The 13,787-nt window shown below is 41.9% G+C and overlaps 1 protein-coding gene across 2 annotated transcripts in view; it reads left to right on the top strand.

Moving 5' to 3' along the window:
* tacc1 (transforming, acidic coiled-coil containing protein 1) overlaps positions 1-13,787 on the top strand; it is a 28,674-nt gene that overhangs the window by 10,005 nt on the left and 4,882 nt on the right. The window contains exons 1-7 of one of the 2 annotated variants that reach the window (XM_083939192.1): positions 4,051-4,545; positions 5,893-6,002; positions 8,165-9,767; positions 11,196-11,259; positions 12,347-12,536; positions 13,272-13,336; positions 13,643-13,774. In XM_083939192.1, coding sequence (XP_083795318.1) covers positions 4,382-4,545; positions 5,893-6,002; positions 8,165-9,767; positions 11,196-11,259; positions 12,347-12,536; positions 13,272-13,336; positions 13,643-13,774 — 2,328 coding nt within the window. In that variant the 5' untranslated portion in view covers positions 4,051-4,381. Of the gene's footprint in view, positions 1-4,050; positions 4,546-5,892; positions 6,003-8,164; positions 9,768-11,195; positions 11,260-12,346; positions 12,537-13,271; positions 13,337-13,642; positions 13,775-13,787 lie in introns of those variants that run through there. The other variant, XM_083939193.1, reaches the window with a different exon arrangement.

Below are 13,787 nucleotides of genomic sequence, written 5' to 3' on the forward strand. Positions count from 1 at the left end.
CTCCAAGAGGAGGAAAAACAAAGGCACTATGACATTTAACTAGCTTCTGAAGCTGATAAAATAAAATTCAGAAACAAAAAAAATCCCTCTTTTTCAGAGGAAGGGCAAGTGACCAAAATAAAACATGAATTTCAGAAGACAAAAAACCCAAGACTGGACACCTCTCACTGCGGTGTGACAATGCATCACTAAAGCCTGACATTATATACATTTTGAGGCTGGTCCTGAAGAGGATCTTTAAATGAAACCTTGGTTTTTCAGTTTTATGCTTGCATTTGCATATTCCTAAATCAATTTTTAAGTTTAATTCAATTAACACATACTGCAAATCTGACTAATTTAGAGATTAGGAAGTAAATCCAATTTCTTCTCTATGGTGGACATAGAGTGAAATTTAGTTTGTTTACAGTGGAAGAGAATTGGGCTCTAAAGGCTTTAATACAACTTATAACTTATGATAACTCAATGTCAGTGTCATCTCTAACAACTTTTGATCAGCCTGCAATAGCGCTCATTAACTCAGACTGCAAGTTGAGTTACTGTATATAGAAATGAATGGCCCTCTGTATACTTGCATTGTGCATTCTGCAACTCATACTCCATTCATCATAATTTACTTTCATGCAGTTTATTGATGTGTAATTTTGAGCAGGTCTGTACTGTAAAAAGGTGTGTCATATAATAGATGCCATTAATGTTAGATTTCGGTGTGAACTTTGTTGACTAAGTATTTAAATTAATAATGTTCTTTGCGGTCAAGTAAACAATTTCATCAATGATTTTTTTCTTTTTGTGGTGCACATTCTGGCTGTCACTGTGCACTTTTACCACTAGATGTCATTGCAGCACAATTATCCTGTTATAGTACAGCTAGTAGTGAAACCGATGGAAAGGAAAAGTAGTGATCTTTGGCAGCATTTGGACATACGTTTCAGCAAGTTAATGAATGTTCATCTCACACTGTTTAGTTCTGTCAGATGGCTATCATTTTAGTTTGCCTCATAGTTGTGATAAGTCAGGGTTACAATAGGCTAATTATTACACACAAACCTCTTGTCAGTGGCCCTTGCTCCGCTTGCCCTTCCTCTTCCTGCTCTGTTCCTCAAACACACACACATAGCTATGCTTCTAGTCACATTTTGATTCACTTCCTTCCTCTCTGGTGTCTACACTTATTTCAGGCTCAAGAGGAGGGGCTGTTGAATAATGATGTGGCTCGGATTGTCCTCTAAAAATGAAACACGGTTTCTATTTATGGTGACAATGAATTTAAAGTATGTTACTGTAGATACAACGTAAATATATCATGTGCTTATGTGCCAATTTTCTTTGCATTCTCTCAGACACTTGAGCTGTCAAGTTACAGGGCTGCTTTGTCAGAAAAATATTGTTACTGGATATCAAGCCTGACATGGAGACTGAAGATAATTGTGTCATTAGTCATATTTATACAGAGACAGGCAGAATTTGAGTTGCTGTGCCAACTCAGAAAACTTCACAATAGGCCGGGAAGGCCTGAGTTGTTTGTCTTCTAGTTATAGTGACTTTTCTGTTTTCTGTTCCTCCCATTGTTTTTGGAATCTGAGCTCTTTTGAGTTGTGTTTGAATTTAGGTGGACTCCTTGGCAGGACCTCTGATCGCTGTGGCTCTAGTGGTGGTGGTGGCGGAATGGGGTGGTCTTTTATCTGGAGACAAACACACAGCTGCCTAACGCTACCTACTGATGTTTATTGATGCCATTTTTAGACTAGAAAACAGACATGAAGCTGTCATCTGTGAGTATGACTGGTTTGTTTTTAAAGGGGTGGAAAAGATGGCAGTGCTCAGTTATACAATGTATCTTCTAAAAAAAACTGCCAATGAATAGTAATAAGTTTATGTTAGGTATGGTAATAGGAACCTCTTCTTATGTAACCCACTTATCCCTGGCTACCATACATTTTACTACCTCACCACTTGGTGCAGGGAGCCATCTAGAATAAACAGAGAATCCATGGAAACAAATCAGAGTTTAATCCTCTTTCCACTTGTAAAATTTAATGTATTGTGAAAAAATTAAACTCCACAAATGCAGAAAACACAGCACAATAACACCATCTTTTTAAGGTTTTGCATGTGTTAAGAGTGGATCAAGGATTATTGACAAATACTGCTGCTCATAAAGACAGTAATTGTGTGTTCTAATAAGCCCAATCTATTTAGAAGTCTCCATTGTGGCTCAGTGACTTCAAATTAGGAACGTCTGGTGCTTTTGCGAGCAAACATTTGACAGACAAGAAAGGGACAATAACCCCAGAGTAAAGGCACAAAATAATCCCTGTGATCCAGTGATAATCTCTTTGTACTACCCTATAACTACTGCTTGCACATGATCAATGCAGGGACCCCCTCACCTTTACTTCAACCTCAGATTTAGACAGTAAATAAGAGGGCAGATGACAAACTCCACCCTTTCTGTTCCAATGTGGAAACTCTGAGCCTGACTGGGGCACGTGTGTCTCTCCTCCTCCACTGGAATTTGGGAGGAGTTTAGCTGCTGCATGGCCAAAACAAACCTTGGAGGAGTTTCTGGAGGCGGAGTACAGTATAAGAAAACAATACACAGAGGATGCATTGGCATGTTGTATGAAAAGGCTCACAAAACAAAACATAAAATATACGATAGAGGTGCACAGAAGCTGTGGCCACATTGAAACTCTGATATGTGTTTTAATTTTGCTTTGAAAATGCAATTCAACAATATAACTAGGAGCCATCCCATGATCTTAAAATCTATTCTAAAACTGACCAGTGAAGGAAGGCTTCAATGGGGCTTACCCCTGAATGCAGTGAAATACAATAATAAATATGCAATGATATAAATGCATGACCCTTCAAGAACAGCGCAAGAGAGGAAGGGCCTTCTTTTTTAAATGTTCCTCAGTTGACTGAAAAAAACGTATTATGCTTCACACTCAGCTTTGAGGGTAAAGATCTTGTACAATTATTTCTAAATTAATTTAATTTAGCTGGAGGAAGTTTTGTGAAATCCAGTCTTTGCTTTCTGATAGACGAAACATTAGGTGATGGGACAAAGATTTGAGTTACACCCTTGTCACAGTGATGATTTTAAATGTAGTGTTCACGGATAACCATGTCCTAATGAGAGCGAGTATATGGAGAACAACAGGGGGCCAAGGATGGAGCCCCGAGGTACACCACTGAAAAAGTTCTGTAAAACAAGTACTATTTTAACGTGAGGCCGACCCAATTTTTAAGGTGATCCAATGAACCACCATCTATGGTATCAAATGGAGAGCTATGATCAGTAATAGATAATTTAGCAGTATTTCTGATTGAGTCTTTTTCTAGGATCTGTTTTCATCAGTGCCTATGGTTTTTAAGCCACATTAGTTATTTTAGACAACAGTCTCTTATAATGTTGAGGTATTTTAAACACACATCCTGAGTAACATCGTGCTTCCTTTTCCTTAATGACATTCAACAATATGTACCTGTATCAGATGCAACAATAGGATTTTACCATGAGTGCATTGAAGGCTGTGGTTCCCTAGCTGTTCTGTGGTCTGAACTGCCACCACAGACAAATTGAATCAAGCCAGGTAGCTCTCCTGGGGCTATCAGACAGAACTGGTTCCCCTGGTCATGCATGCCTGCCACTGGATATGAGAAACTGTTTAACCGCCTGGGGGAGCAACAAAGGCTTAAAGATCTAGCCCCACATTCCTAACCTCTCTCTAGAATATAAAATGCAGAGCCCCAACGGTCCAGCTCCTCCTCTGTCTCCTCCTCCACCTTCTGTGTTTGTTTTTTGACTCCCTCCTTCTGCTTCAGAGTGGAAGAGTGGCCTGACAGGATCGCACCATTCTCCAACCACAGGGGAACTCATTCAGTTGAGTAACGAGAAGCTGCATTCATTTTAAGGGCTTCAAGCTTCCTTCCTCCCCCGCTGTGTTTTTGTCGATGGACTGGCCCGAGGTGGAGGGGAGATTTTGAGAGGGGGTTTTCAGCAAAGGAGGGAGTGAGAAGAGCATTTTGAAACCCAGCTGATCAGAGCTGTGGTATTCTGCCACAGAGGCAGAGGGAGAGGGAGCGTGACTGGAAATAGGAAAAGAGAAGATTGGAGGAAAAAAATGCTGCTGAAGTCTTTGGGTTATTTCATACAAATAGAAGAGGGGAAGAGAAATGTCTTGTTTCTTTAATGAGAAACTGGGAACTCGTGTGAAGAGAGAGCCTCTGTGGAGAGATGTGAGAGCTGTCAGCAGGGTGGAAATCTGAGGAAGAAGCACCTAGAAAAGGCTAAGGCAGGCTCTGGAAACCAGTCCAGTGAATCCCAGAGTCGAAAAGAGGGTTGGAGAAACCCCCCTAGAAAAGAGGAGTGATGTCTTGGCTGTCACCCGTGTCATGGGCCAAATGGACATGGACAGCGGTGCGAGGGGGAGAGGGAGAGGAGGATGAAGAGGGGCAGGAGGCCAGTGAGGAGAGGGAGCAACGTGGAGGGAGAGGAGAGGAAGAGGAGGAGGAGGAGAGATCTCAAGGCTGCAGGCAAGTGTTGTGCTAGCTGGAGCCCTGGGACTACTCTGATTCACACTGTCTGGACTGGAGCAGGGGGCATTTCACATTTTGTGTGTGTGTATGTGTGTTTGTGTGTGTGTATATATGTGTGTGTGTGTGTGTGTGTGTGTGTGTGTGTGTGTGTGTGTGTCTGTCCACCTGTCAGGTATCTCTAATATGAAGTTTCGGAAGAAGAAAAACACATCAGTTGGCGGATCTGCATATTCTACACACACACACACACACACACAGTGATGTTAATTGTGTTGTTGTGCAGCACTGACATGTTTCTGGTGTAGCTGTGGTTTAGACCTTCAAAGCGTTTGAACTGAATGTTTTGCTCAGCCTCACTGTCACTACACCCTTATATCTGTGGATTCACAGGCTTTCACAGAAACGCAAACTGCAGCCAAGCAGACTTTAGTTTAATGATGTAATCATTGCTCACACGCATGACACATCGTGACCTTATTGTCTCTGCGCCACGTGTCTGGTTTGATTACTTTTATCTGGGCCATCCAAGTAAAAATTGACTACTACTTCTTTGTGTTTAACATTTTATTGACTAGATAATGTATCACCATTCACCACTATCCCTAAAATGTTATCTAAAAAGAGTCACATAACTGCACTGTGATGTGGCTTCCTGAGGTGATCAGATCAAAATTCAATGTTGCTGCGTCTACAATGTTAAAATGTGTCCATATAGTAAAGTTTATTGCTGTATTCCGTTAACAGATAAATATATATATCGTTGGTATGATGCAGTCTCATACTTCATACCTTATAGTGCCAGATATGTGACAGGAAAGAGTGAGCTGCCATATTTCCTCTTTCTCTCTATGTTTTACTTAATCTTTTTCTTTCTTTCCATTACTGGCACTACTGAATCAAATAGTGCAGAGTGTTGCCAAAGCACAACATCGGAGGAGAGAGTAGGGCGTTACATGGATGGATTTGGGACAGTACAAACTTGTAAAATCACGTTGAAGTCCTCTTTGCACATGATACGTAATGCTAGAAATATCAACATGTGTATTTGAGTATATTCAGTACACTTTGGATTTGTATCCAAAGCAGTACTGACATCTTTTTGTAGAATTGCATTTGTCCTTATACATACACATGTTGCATATTTTAATGTAGTTACTGCAGTTCTGTTTATGCAAGTCGTCTTACACAGTGCTGATTAAGCCTTTTTCTTTCAGGTACATAGTTTCTAGTATTTATTATGCTTTTACTACTCCTCAGTTATATAAAGATTTTTCTGCGCTGCTTTCTCATGTTTTGGATGTTTGGAAACCTCACGCTCTCTCTTTCTGTCTCTGGCTTCCACAGCTCTGATTCAGAGAGTCATTTTGACACGCCTGAAGAAGCAACTCCTGTCCGTGCCCCTCCGACCTTCCCAGGAGAGCTGGAGAACAACGATACTGATGCAGACAAAACAGGTGAGGCCACTGCTGAGCAAACAACAGAGAGAGACAGAGCGAGAGAGAGCAAGAGAGAGAGAGAGAGAGAGAGAGAGAGAGAGAGAGAGAAGGAGGCAGAGTCTGAAGACTGCTCAAGATGTAAACACACTGCAGAGAGACCTCCTGAAGTAGCTGAAGTTTCTCATTAACATTACAAACATGAGATCGTCCCTCCTTGAAGTTGCCAAGGAAACAAGTCTTTTGATGTTGCTCTGAATGTTCAGACATCACATGTGTGTGCATGTGTTTGTCTTTATAGTCAACAAAACTCTAAAGTGCATCAGCCAGTGATTTATATGTTAAAATAATCATTTTAAAGAGCACATTTGGGCAAATATAAACTCCACTGCTGTGTCTGAACTGTGTGCGTGGCATATCAGGTTCACCACACCGGAGTAATTGGATACATGTGCAGTCTGACTGTTTCAGGAATGTACCTTCCCTACTGCAATTTAGCGTTACATTTTACTTTACTTGCCTTTTTTGAGAACCATTGTACAAATATGTTGAATTGCAATATTTTATAAGCAGTGAAGCATGCTCTTCACACTCGGTGTGTCAGCTGGTATGCACACTGAGTTTTGGGTGTGATGATGGTGGAAATACTGTCAATGACCTTTGAATCACTGAGAGGAGGAGCTAGTAGTGTGGGAATGGCCTTTGCTCTGGAATTCAACAGGTTCAACAAAAGCTTTGGGTCGCCCCGTTTTGTATTGGGAACTGATAGAGGTCACAATGACGGGAGGGACTGAACAAAGCTTGTTATCAGGCTGAAACCATCGTGTAGCTCACTTTTTAAGGTGGGTTTTTAGCAAGACCATGTGTTGACGTGAGGCAGTTGCTGTTTTAGTAGAAGTAAATCCTTCCTGTAAAACAGCTCCAACAACATTTTCTAAAAGTATACATTGTGAAGGTCAACCAGTATGGAGTGAGGAGGGAGTTCACTTTTTGTTTCAACCACAAACAGCCCTTCCTGCAGCTGCAAATGAGGAAGTTTGAACCCTGGCAGGCAGAAGTTGAAGTGCCTCTAGAAACTTCTTTGAATGTACACATGCTGATAGCTGTGTTTGTCTGTGCCCATCCAACATCTCAATTACTACATCAGCATCATTCTTTGAATAGAATAGATAGTTGAAGACCTTGTCGAAGCCAAAATGACACCTAACATTAACTTGATTGCATAAAGAGATGGATACTTGAGGTTTTCTTTGTCTCCTGGATGGATGGATGCATCTGTGGTGTAATACATGACAAAGTGACATTTTATAATTCATTAAAATACTATTTCTATATAATTACTAGCGATGTTTAGATTTTAAAAACATTTGAAACATTCTTCAAATTAAAAACATTTAAATAAGCAACTACTATGTAAAGGTACATTTTACACATACTAAATCAATCAACGAGTATGTCAAAACTAAATGGTAAAGAAATGCAAAACAATTGATTTTCTTAAGCAAATTTGACCACATGTTTTTTGCATTTTTGCAAACAGGCACTGCAGCTGAGTGACATTAACCCTGCTGTGACATGTTCTGCCTTTACAAACTCAAAAGTGAGAGAACAAAAAGGGAGTCTTGTGCTTTTCTGTTAAATATGCATGTGGATTTAGATGAAGACATGTTTGTATAGGCATGTTGGGCTTTGAAAATGACACTCTGGCGACATGCTAATGTGAGTGGAAGCAGGTAGGAACACAGGAGGCTGGGCTAGTCTCCTAGCAACATAATATTACGTGAATATGGCGAGTATGACAGGCACACTGAAATATGTTGATATGTCAAAAGGTTCCCCAGAGGCAATAATTAATCCACAGCAGCCGCTGTCCCTGTTGTCCTCAGCACAAATATATCTTTAAATCTTTATAATATATCAAAGCTCTCTTTTTTATCATCCTCTCAAATGCACAACTTGGTTTAAATGTCATGGCCCTCATAGTAAGACATCACCATGGCAACAGCAGCAATAGGAACAGTTGGCTGGCTAGGAACCATTCAGACATCACCTACATCTGAGTTTAGATTTGATTGGAGAGATTATCATAGTGTGCATGCAGATTTCCTTTTTGTATTCTGACTTTTTAAAAGATATATTTTTTGTTCATTTTGGTTCACCCTTTTCTTATATTTCTTCTTCAGATGTGGATCAGGAGGAGCAGCTGATAGTTACTGCTCCAGTTTGGAATCGAGATATTTTGCTCAGCCACAACATGGGTCAGGATGAGCCTGCAGTCCCCATGGGTGGCCCACTGGAAGTAAACATCCAGACCCTGGAAGAAGAACAAACAGAGAATCTCCCAGAAGCCTTGGGCCCTGTGCCTGTCCCTGCTCCATCCTCAGTGAAGGAAACGACTGAAGTGGCTAAATTCACAGCACCACCCCCTGAGCCATCCCAAGCCCCAGTCCCCGTCCTAGTTGCAGATCCTGTCCCGTATGTGACTCCAGCTCCAGCTCCAGCTCCAACCCCAGCTCCAGCTCCAGCTCCAGCTCCAGCTCCAGCTCCAGCTACAGCTCCAGCTACAGCTACAGCTACAGCTCCAGCCCCAGCTCCAGCTCCAGCTCCAGCTCCAGCTCCAGCTCCAGCCCCAGCTACAGCTCCAGCTCGAGCTACAGCTACAGCTCCAGCTACAGCTACAGCTACAGCTCCACCTACAGCTACAGCTCCACCTACAGCTACATCTCCAGCCCCAGCTACAGCTCCAGCTCCAGCTCTAGCTCCAGCTCCAGCTCCTGTTCCTGTTCCTCCTCTAATCCCAGAACCAGATTCGGTCCAGAGCAGTGAACCTGCAGCCAGCTCAACCCAAGAGCCCCCAGAGCAGAAACCATTGGCTGAACCAGAACCACAGTGCAATGGACTTGACCAGACAGAGCCTCCTCCAAAGACTAAAACCAGGAGATCTAAGCCTCCATCCCTGAAGGTAAAGGCCTCGCTTGATGAGATGGCACAAACAAATGAGGAACAAGAACTTACTGTTCCAATGGCCACTTACAAATTTGACCCTGATCAGCTGGATGATAGCTTTAACCCCTTCACTTGCGGCGGATCCAAAATCCAGAATTCTCCCCCGCCGTTTGGTCCCGGCTCTCTCCCCAGACTTGAGCCACTTGGTGGCTCCTTACCTGTCTGTGAGGCAAGCTCAGCAGCTCCAGCAGAAGCGGAGATTGTGGAGTCGTCGTCAGCGGCGAAGTCTGTGATCCTGGAGTTCGGTCTGGAAGAGGGGCCAGTCAGCAAGCCACCTCCGAGGAAATTAGGTGGTAAAAAGACAAATAGCAAACTTGCAGCTAAGAAGCAGAAGGCCAAATTATCAGGGGCTTCCTGCAAACCACCACCAGAACCCGCAGTGTCAGAACCAGTTCCTGAACAAGTTTCGGGGGCTCTTCCAGAAACTGCTTTGCCAGTTTCAGAATCTACTGCACCTCTGAACCTTGACGATATTCCTATACCTAAATCGGGAACATATAACTTTGATCCCAGTCAGTGGGACGACCCCAACTTCAATCCGTTTGGTAGCAACAGCATGGCGAGCAGCTCTCCAGTGCTCCCTAAGAGCTCCTACAGTTTTGACCCAGACAGTTTTGATGACTCCATGGACCCTTTTAAACCTTCCAAAACCATTACCAATGAGGACTCATCCAGTAGTGCCCCTCAGAAGGAGAAAAAATTGATAGACGCAGGCAAAGAGAAAGTGGTGGAGAAGAAAGTTAGGCAGATTCCCAAGAAAAGCAAAGAGAAGACAATCACGTAAGTCTACAGCAAAAAATGTTCCTTCTTATCCCACATGTTTGTAATTTAGATGTTGTAACATTATTACCAATAATACAAATTAAAATTTATTTAAATTATACTCATGTACTGCCCCGAGCTTGCTCTTTCTTTTGCTGGACGTGTTAGCTTTGAGCACTGCCAAACACTTAACACTGCATACTGGCCATTGATGCAATTCCCAAACAGGTTATATCAGCGGTGTCAAACTCAAATTCACAGTGGGACAAATTTAAAAACTGGGACAAAGTTGCGGGCCAAACTCAATATCTACAACAACAAAAAAAAATAAAGTGCAAATGTGCATGTTTTCCCTTCTCTCCAGATATGTAATGTTGAACCTTTTCAGTGCAGGTCCTTGTACTTGTCATGGTGTTTCTTATGTTTTATTATTTTGTTACAACCATGGTGGCTCTGCAGACAAGACAAACAGGTCTTTACATTCATAAACAGATAATCTGCCTCCCACCTGTGTTGTAAGATCCGGTTTTCCATCTTTCTTTTGCCCATTTTTCGGGAGGGCTGGATTAAGTTTGTCCGAAGAGACCGGTAGCATGGATGTCAACAGAAAAGTAGTGGTGTATGTGCTATATACTCGCGAACCAGCTCTCATAGAACCTTGATATGATCTTGCGGGCCAAATCTAATTACACCGCGGGCCAGATTTGGCCCACGGGCCTGAGTTTGACACCCCTGGGTTATATTTAGGCTCTTAAAAGTACTTATAACTGCAGGGGTTTGGACTAAATTCAGCTTTTCCAAGTCTGTCCGCATCTTGTGTTTATGCTCAAACTTTATCTAACATGCTGAGCTGAACACCCTCAGTCACTCACACTCTCTCCTATGTCTCTTCCCCCTGATCTGTTCTACATTCCCTTAATCAATATCCCCTTCATCCTTCATCCTCCCTCCTTTTGTCTGTTATGCAACCCCCAACCTCTGCTTCCGTTTCACTTCTATTAGCCCCAGGACATCCGAACAAGTCAAGTTTCTCTGTTTTCTGTTGTAAGTACTCTCACTATCGACGCTCTCTTTCTTTCGTGCATGCTGCCTTTCCATTTTACTCTCATCGTGGCATTTGCTGTGCCAGAACTAACTTTTGAAGGAGCATTTGAGGGAAATAATCTTTAGTTTCACCTCAACTCATAAGAACATACAGTACATCACCATTAGGGCAATGGTTGTCTTCTAATCCCTCCAGAAGATGGGCAGCCCTGGAGTGGTTATACTCTCTGTACTAGCTATGTATGTAGCTGTACCTCACTTATTATGGGCGTGTGCGAGGTATAGAAATGCTTGCAACTCTTTGGTTGTAGAAAAAGGAGGAAGAGGATTTTTTTTAAGCATCAATACTTTTGTATCTGTATATTCTGACACTTGCATTGTTGTCATCTGCTTGTTTTGTAGGAATTCCTGTAGAGTTCAGAAATATGATGAGAGCGAGTCCTTGGTTCTTGACGTGTGCAATCAGGTAACTTTCCGTGTGATGTTTTGTCAGCTGAAATGTTTCACCTTACCGCAGTGATACTGTAATGTCCATTATTCAGCAGTTGTCTAACCTCTCAGCCTCACCTCGACTCACACGCACACACACATACACACTGTGACACAAGCTGACAGGACCAAGCAGTGCTTCCAGCTCTGCAGTGCTGGCTTGGCATGGTGACAGATGTGTGACTTCTGCAGTCAAATATTAGCCGCTGCTCCCTTATTCCCTCGACATTATCACATTATCACCTCCTCTATCCTTACTTGATACTCTCATAATATTGTATAATGCCAGAGGGTCTAAGATAACTTTTTATGTTTCCCAAACTTTTCAACCTCAAGCTATGTAACCCCACCCCCACACTCTTACATTATTTTTCCCCCCTGGGAACCTATGAATCAAATGGACTGCATCCACATATGTTCATGAATCAATTGTACATACACAGTCCTATACAGTAAAAGTTTTTTCCTGTTAGGAATATATATAATATATAATATATAAATATATATGTATATATATATATATTTAAAGGTCTCGTTGTGTAAAAATTAGTTTCCATGTCTTTTTTCTTTTTTATTAAAAAGCAGGTTGAGGTGCTATAAATTAAAACACTCAATCCACAGAGAAATGCTCACAGCCCCTATTCAGAAACTGTGCCTTTAAACGAGCCGTCGTGACTTCTGTACAATTGTTATGTCACAACTATGCTACGTTTAGGTAGAAAGTGCTGCTACAGCACCATCACAGTCATTTTCTGGCTGAGGTGACGGTGCAGAGATGCCGAGAGTGCAGATTCAAGACCCCGAAAGAAACTACACTTTTTCAGGAGAGGGGTTTAAAGAGACAGGCGCTAAAACGGAACAAGGCAGAGGTTGAACACAGGTATATTCAGACAGACACTATATAAAATATTGTTTTTTAACATTAAAGCGTGGAAATATGTTCTTGTAGAACCCCAAAATACAAGTATAAACCTTAAAATGAGCGTGACATGTCCTCTTAAATATTTAGTTCCTTAAATATATCCCATTATAATGTGGATCCTGTCTTCCTCCCTTGTCTCCAGGAGGAGGATGAGGTTGTGTCTCAGACCCCTGAGATCACTCAGCGAGTTCATCACGCCACTGATGAGGAGAAGCTTGCCTCCACTGGCATTATGGGTCAGACAACAGACAGCAAGGAGGAGAGAGGAGAGCCTGAATGCAAAAACGCACCTGTGAAAATACAGCCAGTCAATGATGTATCTGTTATGGATGGTATGTTTGGATCTACAACATGTCCGCTTAGTGTAGGATCTTAAAGCAGTGTTTGGAGTTAAAATGAACAGTAGCAGATACTAAAAAGAGACTTTTTGGCTCCACAGAAGAGTATTATTATCATGCTAAAGATGACACTTTTTTCCCTTTAAGTCAGCCTTAGTGGAAAGATCAACTGATCTATCTCTTCGCAAAGCAATGCACATGTGTATTATGTAAAGCAGACTAAAACATTAAATACTTTTATCAATAGTTATAATATATGTCCCTTTTGGTCCACCCCAACATCTAAATGCACTCGTGATGTCAGTATGAAAGGCACTGAGCATGGTGTTTAAGAGTTCTAGCACCAGGATTAATTGAAAGTTCTGAACCAGGAGAGTAATTCAGTCACATACTTTTTTCAGCATCTACTGCTGGAGCATTGGAGACTGCAAAGTCAAACTTTATGAAGGGATAAAGTGGAGCATGCCTGCTCAGCAAAACCCTGTCCTAGATATAAACAAGTTTAATGGTACACTGGGGAACAAATGCTTCCCACAGTCGTGCACTCACACCGGCCCGTGTCAGTGGTGCAAGTAACACAGCATAGGTATTTTCACCACAGAAACAAGTCCATCTGATGAAAACTAGACAATGGTACCCACATTCATAATGCAGAAGTTTTTTGTTAGATAACTGTAATTTGTGCAATTAACAGCTTGTCATGGAATTGTGTTTCTTTTCTCCTCAAAGGTCCAGAGACTAAAATTACAGGTCACCTGGAGGAAAAGGACACCTGCAGACTGAAAGATAAAATAGTAGGTAGAATATGAACCACGGGGAGGGAGCGGTATTGATGTTTGAACATGACTAGCTTGTTTTTTGTTTTTTGCTGATCTTTTTCACTTTTGGGAAGAAGATAGTTTGTCTAAGATAACAATACTTGCACCGTCACGTTATACAAATGTTTGATTAATAAAGGCAACACACACCATGTGAGCAGTTGATCTGAAATGAAACGTAAACACGGCATAAGTGGTTATCTGGGGCATGCCATAAGGCAAACTGTAAAGATGGTGGCTATTCCTGTCAAATACACAGTATGTTTTTTGCATGTTCCACAGAGTGAGATATCCATGAACCAAATAACAAAAGCGACCAGCAGTGAGGGTCTAGACACAGCAGCCCTGTCCCAGGACAACATACCACTGAGTGAGATGGACAAAGCCGCAGTGCTCACCCTGATCAGAGAAGAGGTATGTTTCTCTC

Source organism: Echiichthys vipera (genome assembly GCF_963691815.1).
Source record: "Echiichthys vipera genome assembly, chromosome: X".
NCBI classification, from domain to species: domain Eukaryota; kingdom Metazoa; phylum Chordata; class Actinopteri; order Perciformes; family Trachinidae; genus Echiichthys; species Echiichthys vipera.